The 21356-nt window shown below is 42.6% G+C and overlaps 1 protein-coding gene across 1 annotated transcript in view; it reads left to right on the top strand.

The window, feature by feature from the left end:
* The first annotated feature begins 507 nt into the window (after positions 1-507).
* Positions 508-21356, top strand: part of LOC308513973 (ankyrin repeat domain-containing protein 26-like) — a 107918-nt gene continuing 87069 nt past the window's right edge. The window contains exons 1-5 of the mRNA XM_081084015.1: positions 508-945; positions 8232-8346; positions 8505-8678; positions 13794-13900; positions 18385-18458. Coding sequence (XP_080940141.1) covers positions 698-945; positions 8232-8346; positions 8505-8678; positions 13794-13900; positions 18385-18458 — 718 coding nt within the window. The 5' untranslated portion in view covers positions 508-697. The remainder of the gene's footprint in view (positions 946-8231; positions 8347-8504; positions 8679-13793; positions 13901-18384; positions 18459-21356) is intronic.

Below are 21356 nucleotides of genomic sequence, written 5' to 3'. Positions count from 1 at the left end.
GTAAAGAAAATGTAATTGTACGGGTGGGCCAAAGGGAGGACTAAGAGGCACTCAGAAATGTGCTTTCATTTCATCTGGAGACGGTACCTTTGTTTCTCAGAAATTTGCACTTGAATACACACATTGCCACAATCTCTAACGCTGTGGAACATCTCTCTGTTGTTGCATCCGCTAAATTCCCTGGAGACTGGGGCCCAGAGGGATGTGGAAGAGGAACAAAAAGATTTATAGATTTTTTTTAGGGGAGTTTTCTGCGGGAGGAGGCCTTTGGCATCCTTAAGTTCCACGCCACCCTAGCCCCAGTGGGTAAAGACTCCCTTTTCCACTGGGGTGAGTCTAACCTTTGCAAATGTTTCACAAGATCCGGCCAATTCCCATCGATGTTAGAACCGTGACCAGAAGCGGTCCCTGAGATTTTAGAAGTCTGTACCTTGCACATGCGCGCTGGGTAGCTCTGGCCGCAGGGACTTAGTGCGCACGCGCAGTGACGTCGGCTCGGAGGCGCGCACGCGCAGTTGCGTGCAGAGGGCTTTGCTGGGTTACAATCCTTGCAGGCTGAAAGATTTCAAACCGCGGCGCTGCCCGCCGGATGCTGTGGCCTCAGGAGCGTCCCTGGAGCCAAAGTGCTTGACTCGGGGGGCGGCGCGGAAAGCTGAGGGGAAGGTGAGGCTTCGCTGAAGCCGTCAGGCGCTCTGCGATGAAGAAGATTTTTGGCTTTGGGAGTAGGAAGGGGGTGTCGCCCTTGGCCGCGTCCACCAGCCCCGGGCGCAGCCTGGGAGAGAGGCCGCCGGGTGGTGGCAGAGGCGCCTCGGCGCGCGGGTACCACGTCCGAGACCGAGACCTGGGCAAGATCCACAGAGCGGCCAGCGTGGGCAGCGTCGCCAAAGTGAAGCAGATTCTGCTGCTCCGGATAAGTGGCTTGAATGATAGAGACAAGATGAACAGGTAATAAGGCCTGCGCGGCTCCCGCGGGCCGCCGGGAGGAGGCGGGCGGCCCTGGGGGAGCGCACCCCGCCGGCCGGCTCCGCAGGTGGGCGCAGCCCTGCTGTCACCGAGGTGCTGGGCCAGCTTCCCTCTCGCGCCGCGGGCAGGTCGGTGGTGGACGCCTTACCCGGGTTCTAGCGCCCAGGTCCTTAAGAACAAAAACTTAAGGACCCGCCCCTAATTCCTCTTACAGAGCAAGTACTGACATTTTTACGTGATTTAATTAAATAGCAATAATAGAAACGAAATTAAGTATATTTCGCATTATATATTTGATGTTCACATTTTTATACCATAATGCTGTATATTATAGGCAAGTACATAATGAGAGAAATAATTCCCATAATCAACTTTTGGCCTAAAAATTCTTCAGATAAAATCCAATAACAAATATAAAACAGTGTACACCTATGTTCTTTATTGAGGGACCTCCAAAGGGAACTTTGAAGTGAAAAGATAGCTGTGGACTTGAATAGGAAGATTCATTTTCTCAAAATGTGTTCTTCCTATATTTATTAATTTTACATAAACAATAAAGTATGGTTTTAAAATTTTTGAGTCACAGATGCTGTCTTTATTGTTGTGGTGAAATTAGGAAAATTACTGTGTAGTTAGTAGGTAAAGCTTTGCCCTTTTAGATATCAACATGTGCTATAAATTTCCACAAGTTATTTGTCTATCAGTAGCTGAAAAGACAGAAATGATTAGAACAGATTAGAAATGTCTAAACACCCAAATGTATGTAAGAACTTTAGAACCTGATACTGGTGACATTTCATGTTTGTAGGAAAAGATGACTTACTTATAAATGGTTGCGAAATAATTGCTAAGTATTTGGAGAAAACTAGCAAGATTTTATTTCAGAAAAATAAGTTCCAGGTGGAATATAGATTAAAATTTCAAATATATAAAATATGAAAATTACCAGAAGAAAACATAAATGCCTATATATATATATATATATATATATATATATATATATATATTTAAGTTGACAAAGATCTTAAAAGCAAGAAAAATAGGAGGGTGAGCAATGTAAGAAAGTAATATTAAGAAGATGCACTTGCAAAATATTTACAATGTATGCACATTGGAGAAAAAGTATATCTTTATTTTACAGAGGAGACTTTGAAATCAACAAGAAAAAAAACACATTTAAAATTGGACAAAGTGTTTTTAGCATATGTACAAGGGAATGATGGATATTTAGTGTCAAGATATTTAGTGTCACTGGTAAGAAAAGGAGTGAAATACCATTTTCCATGCACAAAGTTTGTGAAGATGACCAGCAGTGGTACTTATACTGCTGCTTAAAGGTTAAGTTACTTTTGACTTTTCAAATAGACAACTTGTTTATTAGTACCACATTTAAAAATTTGTTATTTTTACCTATTAATGCTAATTATACTAAAATATCTTTATAAAATACCTAGAGGCCTGATGCACAAAATTCGTGCAAGAGTAGGCCTTCGCAGCCATGGGTGGCTGCCTGGATCCCTCCCTTGCAGCCATGGCAGCTGCAGCCCCAGCTTAGTCCGGAAGGATGTCCGCTCTAATTAGCATATTATGCTTTTATTATTATAGACTAGAGGCCTGGTGCACAAAAATTTGTGCACTGGGGGGGTGGGGGGGGAGGGGGTGTCCCTCAGCCCGGCCTGTGCCCTCTTGCAGTCTGGTACCCCTCGGGAGATAATGACCTGCTGGCTTAGGCCTGCTCCCAGGTGGCAGAGGGCAGGCCCAATCCCTAGGTGCAGCCCCTGGTCAGGCTGAGAGCAGGGACAATTGGGGAGTTGGGGCGCCGCCCCCTGTCATGCACAGAGCAGGGCGGATTGGGAGGTTGCGATGCCACCTTCAGTCATGCTCAGGGTAGGGCCGATTGGGGGGTTGGGGCACTGCCCCTGTCACACTCAAGGCAGGGTCGATGGGGAGGTTGCGGCGCCACCCCCTGTCACGCACAGAGCAGGGCCAATCAGGGTTGGGGCGCTGCCCCCTATCACTCACAGAGCAGGGCCCATCAGGGGGGTTGGGGCTCCATACCCTGTCACGCACAGAGCAGGGCCCATCAGGGGGTTGGGGAGCTCCCCCCTGTCACTCACAGAGTAGGGCCGGTAGGGGAGTTGGGGCACCGCCCCCTGTCACACACAGAGCAGGGTGGATCGGGGGTTGGGGCACCACCCTCTATCACCCACAGAGCAGGGCCGATCAGGGGGTTGGGGCACCGCCACTGTCACACTCAGGGCAGGTCCGATGGGGAGGTTATGGCTCTACCCCGTCACACACAGAGCAGGGCCGATCAGGGGGTTGTGGCACTGCCTCCCGTCACACACAGAGCAGGGCCGATCAGGGGGTTGTGGCACTGCCTCCCGTCATACACAGAGCAGGGCCGATCAGGGGGTTGTGGCACTGCCTCCCGTCACACACAGAGCAGGGCCGATCAGGGGGTTGGGGCGCCACACCCTGTCACACACAGAGCCGCAGGGTGATCAGGGAGTTGGGGAGCTCCCCCCATCAGGCACAGAGCAGGGCTGATCAGCGGGTTGGGGCGCCTTCCCCTGTCATGAACAGAGCAGGGCGGATAGGGAGGTTGTGGCCCCGCCCCCTGTCACACACAGAGCCGCAGGGCGATCAGGGGGTTTGGGCGCTGCCCCCTGTCACACTGATCCCGGTGCCAGGAGGCCTCTTGGCTCCGCTGATCCCGGTGCTGGGAGGCATATTACCCTTTTACTATATAGAATAGTGGCCTGGTGCATGGGTGGGGCTGGCTGGTTTGCCCTGAAGGGTGTCCTGGATCAGGGTGGGGGTTCCCACTGGGGTGCCTGGCCAGTCTGGGTGAGGGGATGATGGCTGTTTGCAGCTGGTCACACAGCCTTCAGGGTGGGGGTCCCCACTGGGGTGCCTGGCCAGTCTGGGTGAGGGGCTGAGGGCTGTTTTTAGGCTGGCGGGTGACTGAAGCTCCAAACGCTCCTTTTTTTCTTTTTTTTTTAATTCAGGGCCAGCTTTAGCTTTGAGGCTTGGCTCCAGCTCTTAGGCCTCTGCTGCTGAAAACAGGTTTCTGGCCTTTGTTTACCTTCTGTATTTGAAACAATGTTGCTATCCTGCTGGCTGAAGCCTGGCGGACTAAAGCAGGTTTCTGGGGTTTTGTTTAGCTTCTATATTTGTAACATAGTTGCTTAGAGTTGCAGCTCAGAGGCCATCAGCGGCAGGCGGGGAACGTTGGAGTCCTCTATCACTGAAGCAAGCAAGCCTCATGTTCGCTTCCAGCTGCCTGGCTGCTGGCCGCCATCTTGGCTGGCAGTTAATTTGCATATCGCCCTGATTAGCCAATGGGAAGGGTAGTGGTCGTACGCTAATTACCATGTTTCTCTTTTATTAGATAGGATTAGCTAAATTACAGAAAATTTTTTTTTCTCAGCACTGCTCATAATAGCAGTGTATTAAGAAGAACTCATATAAATGGATTTTATTTCAAAATTATAGTACATCCATAGGATGGAATATATGACCGTTGAAGGTGGTATAGATAAGAGATATATGTTGACAGGCAAAGATGTACTTTGGTAGTTCAGAAAGGGAGACAAAAATTACTTTGATTAGCCATACACACAGACTGATCCTATATTAGCTAAAAAATGTGCAAAATGTGATAAAATTTATTTCTGAACATCCTTCCTATATAATAAAAGGCTAATATACAAATCGGCCGGTGGCACGACTGGTCACTATGATGCGCACTGACTACCAGGGGGCAGACACTCAATGCAGGAGCTGTCCCCTGGTGGTCAGTGTGGGGAGTACTGCTCAGCCAGAAACCCTGAGCTGGGCTCACGTCTGGCGAGTACAATGGCTCTGCAGCAGTGCTAAGGATGTCTGACTGCTGGCTTGGGAACGGGCCTAAGCCGTCAGTCGGACATCCCCTGAGGGCTCCTGGATAGTGAGAGGGTGCAGGCCGGGCTCATGGACCCCCCCCAAGTGCACAAATTTTGTGCACTGGGCCTCTAGTATATAATAAAAGACTAATATGCAAATTGTCCCCTCTACCAGGAGTTGGACCAGGTGGCGGGGTCACCAGCCAACTGCCCACAGTCCCTACTGGTATCCGGCCCCATCCCCAACTGGCCCCCCAACTCTGATCGGGGTAGGGGCTGGCCGGCCAACTGCCCACAGCCCTTCCCCCTGGCTGTCCCCACCCCCAATTGGCCCCCACCCCAAGCGGGGGCTGGGCCAGCTGGCCAACTGCCTGTGGCCCTTTCCCCTGACCAGCCCCACCCCCCATTGCCCCCCCCCCCCCACTGCAATCAGGGGTTGGGCCAGCTGGTCAACCGCCTGTGGCCCCTCCCCCCAGCTGGCCCATCCCAATCGGGCCAGATTGGGGTGTGCCAGCTGTACCCCACCTATGTTTGAATTCGTGCATCAGGCCGCTAGTTTGTATTATAACTGAACATTTCCAGTTTAAAAAATCTGATTTTTACAATGAACAAGTGTAGAAATTCTAGTAAAAGTATATTATGATAGAAATAATCCTGGGGAAGAGCAGGAATATGAATCTTACATAGATAAAAAATAATTCATCACTTTTTTTAAAAAATGTTTTTGAGAATTGGCACCTTCTGACAAATTTTAACCTCTTCAGAAGTAAAAGGAATCTTTTTATCTGTGTTTATAGAGTATATGTATGTATCTAATTGTACATATTTTTTTACTTTATATAGCTTTCTTTATTACATCCTATATGATAAAAGGGTAATATGCAAATAGACCGAATGGCAGAGCAACCGAACAATCAAAGCGTAATATGCTAATGATATGCTAAGGCTGCTCAACTGCTCACTATGATGTGCACTGACCACCAGGGGGCAGATGCTCCGACTGGTAGGTTAGCTTACTGCTGGGGTCCGGCTGATCAGGACTGAGTGAGATGGGTTGGACACACCCTGGAGCCCTCCCGCGGTCCCTCCCTGCCCGATCATGCACTGGTGGGGTCCCTCAGCCTGGCCTGTTGCCCTCTCGCAATTTGGGACCCCTTGGGGAATGTCGGAGAGCCAGTTTCTGCCCGATCCCGCAGGCCACTCCCCTTGGGAGGGCGTCAGATGCAGGGCTCATGGCTGCCGAGTACTGCTGCAGCAGCGTGAGCCTCTCCTGATCGGGACTAATTGGGCACGAGCCCACAGCAGGCACAGTGGGGCCGGGATGAGCGGGAGTGGCAGGTAGTAGCTGCAGGCAGCATTGGACTGCGGGTTTCGGCCTGATCCCTGCAGGCCACCCAGAGGGACGCCACCCATGATATAAGTGATTATCCTATATAATAAAAGCCTAATATGCAAATCGACTGAATGGCAGAATGACCGGTCGCTATGATGTGCACTCATCACCAGGGGGCAGATGCTCAACACAGTAGCTGCCCCCAGCCCACAGGCCCCAGGCCAGCCAAGGTGGGTGCCAGCAAAGCCCCCCCCCCCCTCCCCGATTGCCCTGCTGGTTTCCCCACAGAGGGAGGCAACCGGCGGCGGCTGGGGGTGGGGCCGGTGGGTGAGCGGCACCAGGCCAGCTGAGGCGCGTGCCAGCGGGGGCCCCTGATCACCCCACCAGTCATCCCACAGATCGGCCCTGATCGCCAGACCCTACCTGTGTACGAATTTTGTTCACCGGGCCTCTAGTAAATTAATAATTTAGTTATGTTCTAATTACAATAAAACATAGCAAATATGTTACTATTACTATTGCAAAAGTATTGCTTTACTTTTAAAAGTATTATTTAAAAATATTGAACTCTCCAACTAAATTTATTCATTCTTTCAATTTATCTATTCATGAAATAAAACCTGAATAGCTATCTAGCAGATATATTCTACTCAGGACCTTTTCAATCTGTCTCCCAGGCCCTTTTCATTCTTAAAAACTTCATGTTGTCCAGTATGATCAAATGAGAAATTTAAAATGGAAGTATTAGGACCTAATCTTAATTGAAGCTTTTTCTTCATCCTTTCAAACCAAAGTATTTCTGAAGGTAGGAAATTGTAAAAGATAATCTTTACCTGCTCTTTTGAAAATGTATCCTAGTATTAAATACTAATATTGATCATTGGAAATATCTGATTTTCATAAATCTATAAATCTAAATATTGAATAAAATGAGCCATCCCTGTTCATTTGAATTCTGAATGTCCTTTGGCTTTAAGTTTCTTGAAGACCAAAGTAAAAGTTACTTTAAAAAAATACTTTATTGTTTTGATATTTTAATCCTCTTTTTCTATAATGCTTTTAAGAACTAAAAATGGTTTTAATCCTAAACGTTTGACTAGAACTGCAAAAGGTCTATTGTATTTGCCATTATTTCACTTAACGTAAGACACCGTGGATGGTATGATGCCCAATATACCAATAAGAATTTTTTTTTAAAATTGCTGCCAATTATAGTTGTAAGACATTCTGAATTATAAATTGCATCCCAGTGGCAGAGATGTTAAAATGTGAAAAAATAAGCATATTAGAATCATTGAAATACAGTGTACTTTTAATTCTTAAAACACATCTGCAAAGTAGATATGATTTTACTTAATTGATATGTCTTTGTAAAGTTGTAGCAATAGTAGTAATTATAATAATACAATCTAAAAATTATTGAGATTTTTTTTGTGCTGGGAACTATAGTAAACACTGCTTAGCTTTTTATTTAAGCAAACAATGGTGATCTGTGAGATCACTACTATTTTTTTAAATATATTTATATTCCTTTCAGAGATGAAGGAAGAGGGAGAGAGAGATAGAAACATCAACGATAAGAGGGAATCATTGATTGGCTGCCTCTTTCATGCCCCACACTGAGGATCAAGCCAACAACCAGGGCATATGCCCTGACCAGGAATCAAACCATGATCTTCTGGTTCATATGTCAATACTCAACCACTGAGCCATGCCAGCTGGGTGAGATTACTACTGTTTTTATCCCCATTTTGTTGATGAGGAAATTGAGGTTCAGAAAGGCCAAGTGATAGGTAGCTAATACATGACAGTTAAAATAGGATCAGACACAAGTTGAGCTGAATTCCCAGGTCATCCTCTCTCTGTTCAGATAGGCTGCTTCTTCATTAACAAGAACTAATAACTATTGTACTGTCTCCAGAAGAAAATTAAATAAATATTTGTTTTAAAGGCATAGAGGTAACATGTAATGTCTATAATTACATGAATAATTGTATGTTTTGAGATAGTGCGCTCTAAATTCCTAAGGAGTCCTTTCACTTTCATAGGACTGCTCTACATTTGGCCTGTGCCAATGGCCATCCAGGAGTGGTAACTCTCCTAGTAGACAGAAAATGCCTGTTGAACCTCTGTGATAATGAAAACAGGACAGCTCTGATTAAGGTATGTAGTAGCCAACTATGTCAACATGAGGTGGATTTGATTCAATTACTTAGGATAAAAATGAATTTATCTCATTTAACTGTTATTGGTAAAAATTGTGGAATGTTTACTTTAAATTACTAGAATTTATAATCTACTTTTTGGTATAATACTGACAGGCCGTACAAAGCCAGGAAGAGGAATGTGTAACTATTCTACTAGACCATGGTGCTGATCCAAACATAATGGACATCGATGGCAATACTGCTCTCCACTATGCTGTCCTTGGTCAAAATATAGCTATAGTGGAAAAGCTGCTTTCATTCAAGGCAAATATTGAAGCGAGAAACAAGGTAACTTTATTTCTAAAATATTTGAAATACATGTTTTTACTTTAGCCAAAAGCATTTTCTTTCTCCTATACATACACTGTCAGACCTTGACACCATGGAAACTACTCCAAAGCCCAGTCAGGGAGGGTTGGAGAAATGTAGTGTCCACGGAAGGAGCAAAGCTCTGTCTCCCTTCCACCCCAGAAGGAAGAACTTCCTGTTAGTGCAGCCGTGGGCAAACTACGGCCCGTTTGAAATGAATAAAACTATTGAAAAAAAAGACCGTACCCTTTTATGTAATGATGTTTACTTTGAATTTATATTAGTTCACACAAACACTCCATCCATGCTTTTGTTCCGGCCCTCCGGTCCAGTTTAAGAACCCATTGTGGCCCTCGAGTCAAAAAGTTTGCCCACCCCTGTTGTTAGTGCCTGGGAGTGGGTGATAGGCTCAGAGCCCACAAAGGACTGAAGGCTTGGGGGAATGAAGTGATGGTGGGGGCTGGCTCTTATGCAGGCAGGGGGCTTAGGAAATGGGTGCTCTTGGGGATGGGTGGGAGGAGGAGACCTAGTACTCAGCAGGGGGAGCTGGAGGAGTGCAAGTGGGAAGGGGAAGCAGCAGTCCACAGGCCCTGAACTCTCCAGGACCCCAAGGTCCTGAAGATTGCAGAAAGAGTCAGGTCATGTCTTAACATCTAGCAAGTACACCCACTTATGCTCGTAGCCACTCTGCCAGCCACATACCACCTTGGGGTTTTCCATGTAAGCCTCATGTAGCTCCTCAGCGGGGTTGTAGTTTTACATAGGGAGCAGGTGATGGCAAAGCTGTTCACCTGCTTTTTTTTCTGGACATACATTACATATCACCACTGCAACCTTGACAGGAATGGTCTTGGCTGACACGGGTAGGGTCAATTTTACATATTTGGAAGCTCAAGCATTCCCTGAATTGAAATGTTTTGAAATAACTTAATTGTCTAGGATTTGACTTTACATAATGACATTTCTGAAGAAGCAGTAGATATTACAGCTCTCTTTTATGCCCTTATGACAAATAATTGTGAAAACACAATTTGCTAGAGGCAAAACTCTTTTTAAAAATATTTTTTTGCACCTGAGTTTTTTTCTAATTAATATAAAACAACACAAGAGGGCAAAATTTGCCACGGAAATAGGCATTATCTTAAGTCTCAAACATAGCAAAGCATTTTATACTATAATAGAAATTGTGCTGCTGAGATGAGAATAAAGTGTTTGTGTACTGCACTAGTTCTCAGCTAGAATTGTGCTGGTGAATCACAATCACCTGAGGAACTTAAGTTCACAAACCTCCGCTCTCCCCTGAAGATTTAGATCGAGTAATCTAATAAGGCCTGGACATGTATATGTAGAAATATTTCCTTGAGATTCTGATACAATTCTTGGTTAAGAACTACTGAATGGATAAGTATAATATATAAATTCACAGTTCTCACAAACTAAGAAGTCTCTAGAAGAATTGGAATTTGATAGGTGATACTTCCTTCAACTCTTCCCTTTTCAGGAATATTGGCCTGACTTTCAACTGGTTCTACCTCTTCTCTTGAAAAGTTATAGGGAACATTGTTGGTGATATCTAATGACTTAAAGAACATCTTTTTCCTTTCAGCCATCAGTCATTCACTGGCACACAGTCTTTAGAAATTTGCTTACGGGTAGTCTGTTAAGAAGTAGAATCTGACCCTTTAAGAATTTTTTATTCTTTCTCATTCAGTCCTTAGATAAACAAATGTTTACTACAAGCAGGATTTTCCTGCAATATCATAAGTCTTGAGCCTTCTTTTTAGTTGAAGCTGTGTGATAGATTGTCTCAGTATGTCTATTAATTTCACAGAGCCCTGGCATAATCAGGATGGCAGTTTTAAACATCAAAAACCACCCTGGCTGGTGTGGCTCAGTTGGTTGGGCATTGTCCCATGCACCAAGAGGTTGCTGGGTGGATTCCCAATAGGGGCATATGCCTTGATTGCCGACTTGATCCCTGTAGGGGGTGTGTAGGAGGCAACTGGTGCTCTCACATTGATGTTTCTCTCCTCTCCCTTTCTCTGTCTCTAAAAAATCAATAAATTATTAAAAAGATATACATCAAAAACCATGACATTAATAACAATAAAGATGAGAATGGCTTTAGTAATTTAGTTCCAGCAGTTCTATGAACTAATTGTTTATTTGTCCCACATCAACAAATCTGGGAGAAATAAATATAAATCAATTGTAGTTTTAATATGTATTAGAAACATTTTTTAATTTTTTTTATTAGTTAAGGTATTACAAATGTGTCCTCATCCCCCCCATTGATTTTTATTACATGTTTGTGTCAAAAATATTGATAAAACATGATACAAATGAAAGGTTTTAAATACAAAATATTTGCTTCATGCATGACCATTTAAAAACACAGCAAATATAAAAACACAAGTGGGCTCCTGACTAAATATGGGCTCTGCATATGTTTAATTTGCCTTCATAAGTTGACTCAACATTAAAATTTTAGAAGACTCTTGTAGAAATCTGAACTTCAAGCTTCTCTTATAGAATCAAATCTGGCATCCCGTAAGCCCCCACTGCTTTTTGGTATGCTGTGCAGAGGCTGCCCCTTGCATTTGAAACATGTGTTCTCTAGTTTGCTGCCGTCCTCACCTAGATTCTTCATTTACTTGCCTCACCTACTTTGCTTCCATAAGCGCTTGAGTTTACAATTCCTATTTTATAGTATATTTTATTAAAGACTTCAAGATATTCAAGATCATCTACATTAATTTATAATATATATTTTATATTAATCCCCAGGAATGGAATTGAATTTTTCAAGTTAGAATTTATAGGTTATTATTTTAAAAAACTCTTTTCCTTTATATGTCCTGTAAATAATCATATTCTCATTGGAATGTCTATAAGTCTCATGGTTAAAGTTGTATAGGGGATGCATATTCCAGACAGTATTATATCTTTCTTCTCAGCATTGTTCCTCAGAAATGCAAGTGATTTAGTAGCTTTCATTGTGCTAAAAATAATTTATATAGATCAGTGTTAAGCTTTTCATTGACAAGCCATTATGTTTTTGCTTCTGATTTATATTTTGCATCAAATATAAAATACTTTTAAGTACAATTAAAATGAAATCAGGATTAAAATTTTTAAAAAGGTATATATTCTACTCTGACCAGTATGGCTCAGTTGGTTGGTCATCCTCCCATGTACTGAAGGGTTGCCAGTTCGATTCTCAGTCAGGGCACATGCTCGGGTTGTGGGCTTGATCCCTGGTAGAGACATGCAGGAAGCAGCAGATTGCTGTTCTGCTCTCACATAGATGTTTCTCTCTCTCCTTCTCCCTTTCTCTTTCTGAAATCAATAAAAACATGGGGGGGAGGGTGGAGCAAAGCATGCCATTAAGGGGATTAGGGGTGAACTACTGAGCAAAGAAAACAGAGCCTCTTCCTTCTTACTCCTGTGCTGTCACTGGCTGCTCTTTCCCTTTAGAATGCCCTCCCCTCCTTTCTTCAAAAGATTCACTACAATATCCCAAGATTATCAACATAGTTGAGAATATAGTTTTGTATTGAGCTATGTAACAGCTAAAATAAAAAGCTATCCTGTCATAAAAGAAGAAAACCATGGACCACTAAGTAATAAGCAATCAGAGTTCATTTGAAGACTATTAATTTAGTCAATTTTTTTAGAGACCTTTTTGGAGCAGGAGTGACTGATGTTGACATCTGGGATCCTGATAGCATTGGTAGAAGAGAATCAACTGTGTGTAACCTGGAGAAAACCTTCACCTTTGTTGAAAAGTTCTCAAAACTGTATACCTGAAACCCTGTAATTTTTCAAATGTTAATGTTTGTGACAGAAAACTATTGTCAAATCAGGATTAAGCAAAGTTAAACATTTTTATACTAGGAATACAGTGTATAGTTTTGTAATATTTCTTAAACACACGCTTTTTCTGGATTCTTTTTCTATTGGGGTAAAGTACTGAACTTCTGGTAAACTACATATTCTTTGAAATATAATTTAAGAAACACTACTCTAGAGCTAATCATTTAGGTTATTTATTCAGTAAAAATACTTAAAGCATTTACTACTATGTTTTATAGTGTGGAGACATAGAAATAAAAAAATAGCCTTAGCCCTCAAGAAGCTCTTGGTTTAGATGGGGAGCAATAAAATAATGACACTATAGCACGATAGGTTATGTGATAGGAACAGTTTTAGAGAATGGCGTTGTAGCTAATCTTTTGAAGGAGGGAGTGGAGGGCATTTTAAAGAGAAGGAGCAGCCAGTAACAGCACAGGGGTTAGAAGGAAGGGGTTAGTTTTTATTTACACTCTGTATTATACTAGAGGCCTGGTGCATGAAATTCGTGCACAGGTGCTGTCCCTAGGCCTGGTCGGTGATCAAAGCGCGAGTGTCTGGCATGGAAGGGCAGGTCCCAGCTTACCTCTGGGCCCTGGGCAGCACCTGGGCCCCCGTATACCCCCTCTGCCTAAGTCACAGCGCCTGAGTCCCCATGTGGAGATGTGGTGAGCATGGCCGGACGCTGTGGGCCAAGGCATAGTGTGGCTGCCCAGCGGCGCCACGTGGAAGCCAGATGGGCAGTGCACTCTCCCGGCCATCCTCACAGCCCGGCTCCTGCGTGAATCCACGGGGAGCCAGACCGGCCCCTGCAGTCCCAGCAGCTGTGGCCTAGCTCACCCAGAAGAGGCTGTGCGGGTGTGGGGCAGGCTCCTCATGGGCTCCCAGCACCTGAGTGCGGGGGCTTCCCTGGCTCATGAGCCCTGGCATCCCGGGAGAGGGTTAGTGAGAGCAAGCTTGGTGGACACCCTGCATTCTCACTGTACCTTTGTCCCTGTCACCCCCACCCTCAGGTAGCTGGTAAGAGGTTGCAGCACATCGCCAACACCCGCCATGTTCTGTGCCACCCCTGGCGGTTGAACTCCTGGTCTCCCGGTCGAATGACTGCCCAAGAGGACAATTTGCATATTAGGCTTTTATTATATAGGATGTTTAAAGTCCAGAGGATCTTTTATAAGTTTTAAAATTCAGTTTGGATATATCTAATTTTATAAATTATAAATTGTTTTTGCTGCTTTACAGGAAGACCTCACACCACTTTCACTTGCTCAAAGTGAAAATAAAGAGCAAATGGTGGAATTTTTAGTAAATAGAGGTGCAAGAATACGCACAGTCGATCAGATGGAAAGGTACAGTTCATTTTTATAAAACCTTAGTACTGTTCTAGAGTGGTCATAATCACTCAAGTCAGAAATTAAGTTAATAAGAGGATTAATTTATCTTTATATAGTGAACAATATCAACACATCAGTTAGATAGAAAAGCAATTATTCTGACTACTGGGCAACTGGAAAAACAATATGCTGCAGGATTCATATTCATTTATAATATTAACATGTCATTTGTAATATGATTTTTTGGGTCATATGGTCTTACATTAAATAGAGGGGCTTATTATTAATTTTATAGTATATGGACTCTTAGTTTACTTTATGATACAACTAGAGGCCCAGTGCACAGTTAGGGTACCTAGTGGCTGCCAGCTGCTGGTGGGGCTTCCTTTCCCTGGCTGCCAGCTGCCGGCCAGAGCCTTCCTTCGTTCTGCGCCGCCCCCTGGTGGTCAGCGCATGTCATAGTGAGTGATCGAACTCCCAGTTGGTCGAATTCCTGAGGGGACACTGCATATTAGGCTTTTATATATATAGATAGTGGACTTAGTCTCTCTTGCAGTTTTTTTTAACCTTTTATGTTATCCCTAAGTGACTATGAATTACTGCTACCAGACACTGTGGGCTCATCAGTTTTTATCCTTTTTCATTTCTGGTATATTTTGATGTTTTTATTTTTAATTGGTATTTAATTACTTATCATCAAATATGTTCCCAGATATAAAATGGAGATTAATATTATATCCATCTAGGGTGATCATGTATGAGATTATCTAGCATTTAATTTAGTGTCTAGCACAGCCGTGGGCAAACTACGGCCCGCAGGCCGGATCCAGCCCGTTTGAAATGAATAAAACTATTGAAAAAAAAGACCGTACCCTTTTATGTAATGATGTTTACTTTGAATTTATATTAGTTCACACAAACACTCCATCCATGCTTTTGTTCCGGCCCTCCAGTCCAGTTTAAGAACCCATTATGGTCCTCGAGTCAAAAAGTTTGCCCACCCCTGGTCTAGCACCTGCTTATCAACATCATTAACTCTACATATGGCTATTATTGTTATAATTATAATTAACGTTGTTTAAGCCTGCCAAATAGTTTTTCTATCCTGACTTCTAGCTCACTTTGAAATACAATATATCAGACTAAGGATCAAACAGGAAATTCTTCATTTAAATCTTCACCTACTTCAGATTAGTGACCTTCACATAGTTTCTTATCTGTTTGAGGATTTTAAATTAGCAACTTCTACTATGCAATACCCAAGTAGGACAAGAGGCTTCCTTTTTGTCCTTTTATTTTAGCCTTGGAGGTAATTTACAAAGGTGAACACTTCAGCAAGGAAATGATTAATTCTAGATAGACAACAGGGTATTGACTTACTAAGTATATCAAATTAGCTGTTTAAATAACATAATTGAAGTTCCTGAGGGTAAAGTGATCTCTGTGTTATATATACAACACTCATGCTTGCTGTAAATGATGAGCCTGAAAAAATAGTTAGACTTCTCTTTCAGCAAGGTACTAATATCTTTTCTCAAGATAACTGTGGGTGGCCTGCAGAAGAATATGCTTTTGTTGTGGTTTTAATTTGTAAATGTTTAAATTAAAATGCTAGTAATCACTAAACTGAGGTTTAAAATAAGTTCACTGTTACTTTTTACATAACAGGTGAGATTTCATAGTTTGGTTCAGGCAGTTTGGGAATGGCAGTGAGTTAGTCTATGACTCAGTGGTCGACAAACTCATTAGTCAACAGAGCCAAATATCAATAGTACTTCTTCAAAATAGACTCACCCAGGCCGAAAACCGACTTCTGCGCATGGGCCACGAAGTTTCAATTGCACTGTACGTGCGCGCCCGCACGTGGTATTTTGTGGAAGAGCCACACTCAAGGGCCCAAAGAGCCACATGTGGCTCGCGAGCCGCAGTTTGCCGACCCCGGGTCTGTCATCAACCAGAAACCTAGCAAAAGGTTTGCCTAGTTAGAAGTAGCAATGGGCCAGATTCTTTATCTCAGAACTTGTAAGACCTTTATCTTTAGACTTCCTAACATTATTTATTTCATTCCATGTAGAACTCTTATGCTTGGAGTACAAATAACTGATTTTTCTAACTACTTATTTGGGGTCTTGAAGTATTCACTTTAGCAGAAAAATCTGTATTTTCTGGGGGCCATCTCCTATATTTCCCCTGTGAATTTTTCAAGAACCTAAAGGATTACCTAAGTCCAAGGGAGACAATCTTCTTTCACAAGTCAGATGGAGGTAAAAAAGCAGAGTCTAATCTTTCTGTTGTTTCTATTGATTCTATTGCTACATACAGAGTTGCTATTGAAACTGTTTCTGTAGTCATGATTGACCTTTGCTCCCAGGTCGCCATTGCTGATCCAGATTCCTGAGTTTTCATGTTGATTCGCACTTGCACTTGAAAGTTACAGCTTTTTTCAGTTTACATACAGATGCTTGTATGCTCAGTCACTATTCCAATTACCAGCACCCTGTTCTGGAAGCTGGGCCTCCTAGTTTAGCCACCCACCGCCCCCCCCCCCCACCCCTACCCCCACACACACTGGAAAGCCTATGTGGAGCTCACTTCTTAGCCCAGACCTTTGTGGATGAGTCATCCTTTGAATTTCCTGTTTGTTTTTTGCTAGGAACCATTCTAAGCTGTCAGAGAGGTTCAAATAATCCTTCAGGAAAAGACCAGACTTTCCTTTCTCCTTTGTTACCAGATCTGTACCCCAAGGTACTTCATATCTGTAGTGTCTTTGTTTAGATAGTGGAAGGTCTTATATCGCCTTTCCCAGAGTAGTAGGCACCAACTTGCCTGAGGTTCCATAATTGAGGTTGGTCCCTCAAGTGATCTCTTTGCTATAACAATGAAACTTTCCCAAGTAAATTGAATTTACCTCAGGTTTCAAAGTATTTTAAATTGTGCCTCAGATGGAAGCCAGTCAACAGAAAGCTATTGAATCAAAAGTTATTGATCCTTAGAATTGCTAAAGTCCCTTCCATCACTCATCAGTATCCACATGTAGGATTATATCTTCCAAGCCAATTGGGGGTGGACAGGGAGATTAAGCATCATTCTCATAAAGATCTGCTGGTTCACAGTTTGAGTAGGTAGAGAAGGGATAGTAGTAGTCCAGGCCAAGTTCTGACTTATATTAATGTTCTGCATTTGCTATAAAGATAGGGTAACATTCTGTTATGAGACTTCATGAGGTAATCCTATCTAATAATAGACAAACATGGTAATTGACCGTACCTTCGCTATGCCTACCATGGGCTAAGCAGAGCGTTATGCTAATTAACCACCAACAAAGATGGTGGTTAATTTGCATATGTAGGCACAAAGCAGTGGAGCAAAGACGGAAGGCGGCACTGGCTGGAGCCACAAAGGCTTGAAGGTGGCTCCAGCCGCAGCTGTGAAGGCTTGAAGGCTGCTCCAGCCGCAGCTGCAAAGGCTTGAAGGCGGCTCTGGCCGCAGCTGTGAAGGCTTGAAGGCTGCTCCAGCCGCAGCTGCAAAGGCTTGAAGGTGGCTCTGGCCGGAGCAGTGAAGACTGAAGGCGGCTCCGGCTGGAGCAAAGGTCTGGGTCCCGGGTGCCGGAGGAAAACCGGTGCCGGCAGCCAGGGGAAGGGAAGGCCTGTTGCACGAATCTTTTCATGCAACAGGCCTCTAGTATATTTATAAATAAACTTAGTTTCCAAAGTATAGAATAGCTGAGATACCCTGAATTATAAACCACAAAGAAAGAACAGCTAATAACCAAAACTGTAACATTTGAATGTTACAAACTATGAAAAACCAACTTTGGGGTTTATCTGGGATTCCAAAATAGTTTCAACAAATAAAGTTCATGAACAGACTTTCCTTTGTCTTACTGTTTCTCTGAGCATCACTTTTTGCTATGTTATCTCATTTAATCATCCTAACAACCTTATAAAATAAGGCAGTAAGATTTTTATTTTGCAGAGGACTTTGAGCCAAAGAAAAGTGACTTGTTTGAGAATAAATAGCTGTTCATTGTAGAACTAGGATGTCTGAGTTCAAGACACTTGCCATTATGTCAAGCTAACTCTAATTAACTGAACAGTATACACAGTGGAGCCTTGACTTACGAGTTTAATTTGTTCCGAGACTGAGCTTGTTAAGGAGCTTGTTAAGGAGCTCGTTAACTCAAATTACTCTATTAACTCAATGCAAAAAATTGGCCGAGAGACAGCTGGTATCTCAAAAAACTCGTTAGTTGGGACACTCGTAAGTCAAGGCCCCACTATATAGTGCCCTCAAATCATGGCTGTTTCATGTTACTTTTTAAAATTACATGCTTAATAAAAAGTTTATAGAACTTAACAAATTTGAAGTGTATGGTATAAAATTAAAGTTTTAATATTAACTTTGATGTTATTTGAAATATCCTAAGAATATATTTGGAAAAAATTTTTATGTTAGTATTAAGATAGTAATATTATTTATCACCATTTTTTTATACACAGCAATCAACAAGTAACTTCTGAATATAAAGAAGAAAGGAGAGCTAAAAAGTCTTCTGAAAGTAGCAAAAGTTTTGGTAAGACTTCTAATAGTGAATTATTCTTGATGGTCCTACCATAGATAAAGTAAGAGCAAGGAAATTTTGATAATGAAAGGGCAGTGAAAAAAAAACCCACAAAAAAACACAATGTATAAATTGTATGCATAGTTTTTTTTCTTAATTTCATTAAAATAGTTTAGTATTCAGAATTATTTAAAAAGTAATTGTAGGTAATTTAAAAAATCTGGGGCAATATTGTCTGAAAAGAAATTCATTTATTTAGTCATTACCCCTAAAATCCCATATGATGTCTTTATGTAAAAAAGAAAAAAGGTTTTAAAGTTAGGATGTTGTATATTTCCTCTATAAACACATTATAACAAATTGGACTTGTTATAAAAATGAATCTTTTGTTTATTTTTTTATTATTATACTAGAGGCCTGGTGCACGAAATTTATGCACGGGGGTTGGGGGTGGGGATGTGTGTCCCTCAGCCCAGCCTGCACCCTCTCCAATCTGGGATCCCTCTCACAATCCAGGACTGCTGGCTCCCAACCACTTGCCGGCCTGCCAGCCTGATTGCCCCTAACCACTCCCCTGCCAGCCGGATCAATGCCAACTGCTCCCTTGCCAGCCCGATTGCCCCTAACTGCCCTCCCCTGTTGGCCGTCTTGGACCACGTGGGGGCGGCCATCTTGTGTGTTGGAGTGATGGCCAATTTGCATATTACTCTTTATTATATAGGATTTTTAAATCCTCACCAAGGATATTTTTTTCCATTGATCTTTAGAGAGTGGAAGGGAAAGAAGGGGGCGGGGGAGAGAGAGAGAGAGGCATCAAGAAAATCACTGTGAGAGAAAGACATTGACTGGTTGCCTCCTACACCTGCCCCAACTAGGGCATGGGATTGAATCTGCAACCAGGGTATGCACCCTTGACTGGGAATCGAATCCACGACTCTTCTGTGGGCCTACGCTCTAATCACTGAGCAAAACTGGCCAGGGTGATCTTTTGTTTATTTTTTACAGCAAATGGATTACATTTAGTAAATGAATCCTTGTTATACATAGTGATTTGTTTCAATAAAAAAAGTAACTAAAACTAGGAGCTTAATACTTTTCCTGGTACCACAAACAAATGGCAAACAATAAGAACTATATTTGTCCAGTGTGCTGTAATCCCAATGAAATTGTTTTTTTAAAGATATTTACAATATAGTACAGAAGTCAGAAAGACAGTGCCTTGTTGAGAAGCATAGGTTATTTTACATACTGTTATACCAACAAGGTCTCACTATTTGCTTTATTCTTCAGAAGTCAAAACAATGAGATATGTTGTCTTCATTAGAAGAAGTTGTTTCCTTCTGTTTGTTGCATAATTGCTGTGACACTAATTTCTTTAGAACAAGATGCTCTGAAGCCATTAGTCAAAAAAATAATCATAATAAATATTCAAATAGCCCAACTCAGGACTCAACAAATTATAATAAAAGTACAAAAATATCCTATATAATAAAAGGGTAATATGCAAATAGACCAAACAGCAGAAAAACTGAACAACCAATCAACACGTAATATGCTAATGATATGCTAAGGCTGTTCAACTGCTCGCTATGACATGCACTGATAACCAGGGGGCAGACAGTCGACTGGTCAACCAGTCACTATGATGTGCACTGACCACCAGGGGGCAGATGCTCCAACCGGCAGGTTAGCTTGCTGCTGGGGTCCGGCCAATCAGGACTGAGCGAGATGGGCCGGACATGCCCTGGAACCCTCCGGTGGTCCCTCCCCGGCCTGATCGTGGACTGGTGGGGTCCCTCAGCCTGGCCTGCCCCCTCTCACAATCCAGGACCCCTTGGGGGATGTCGGAGAGCTGGTTTCAGCCTGATCCCGCAGGCCACTCCCCTTGGGAGGGCGCCAGACTTAGGGTTCATGGCTGTTGAGCGCTGCTGCGATGGTGTGAGCCTCTCCCGATCGGGACTGATTGGGTGCAAGCCTGCGGCAGGCACTGAGGGGCCAGGATGAGTGGGAGCGGCAGGTAGGAGCTGCAGGCGGCATTGGACTGTGGGTTTTGGCCCAATTCCTGCAGGGCACCCTGAGGGACCCCACCCTTGCACGAATTCGTGCACCCGTCCTCTAGTTTCACAATAACAAAAATGCTACTGTGCTACTCATATGTGGCACCTAGTTCATTGTGCAATCTGAACTATATACGGACCACTTGGACTTAGTAGACCTTTATCAAAGAACTTGTATAGGTTGGATTTGTAAGTTATAGGAAACAATGATGAAATAGAGTTTTGACCTTTAAGGTGCTTGTCATATCATAGACCTGGACCTGGTTTATATCTGTGGTTTTTTTAAAACAGAATTTTCAAAGAAAATTTCAAAATTCATTTATTAATTTGTTTGCTTAATGGTTTGCTATTTAATTCTCAATTGTCTTTCAGGCACTAAGTATTATTCTGATGCTACAGAATTCAAACATTTTAAAAATACTGTCCCTACCTTCTAAGAGGTTGTTGTTATTGCAATTTTTATTATTTGCTGTACTTTATTCAGTGCTTACTAGGTTCCAGCGCCCACTAGGAGCTCATAATTATTATTATTGCATAATATGTGCCAGACACTTTAAGTGTATAATGGTGTGCCAGACACTTTAAGTGTATAATGGGGAGTTAAGTTTTCAAAAAGTGGATAGAATTTTCCTTGGACTACCATCAGTCCATTATGAAGTTTTCACCTATCCATGCTGAAATAAGAAAATCAGGAATCTCAATTTATTTAATTTAAAATGTGGTCTTTTTCTAGGCCTATATGTTTTTTATTTGTTTTGCTAAAAAAAATCTTACTTATTTAAGAAATAGCAACAATAATGGGTAATGTTTTGTTCCTCCCCCCACCTCTCCTAGAAAGCCATCTGTTAAGAGC

This window comes from Myotis nattereri (genome assembly GCF_964212035.1).
Source record: "Myotis nattereri genome assembly, chromosome: 1".
NCBI classification, from domain to species: Eukaryota; Metazoa; Chordata; class Mammalia; order Chiroptera; family Vespertilionidae; genus Myotis; species Myotis nattereri.
The sequence above is the reverse complement of the archived record's forward strand: the minus strand, read 5'-3'. Positions and strand labels throughout refer to the sequence as shown.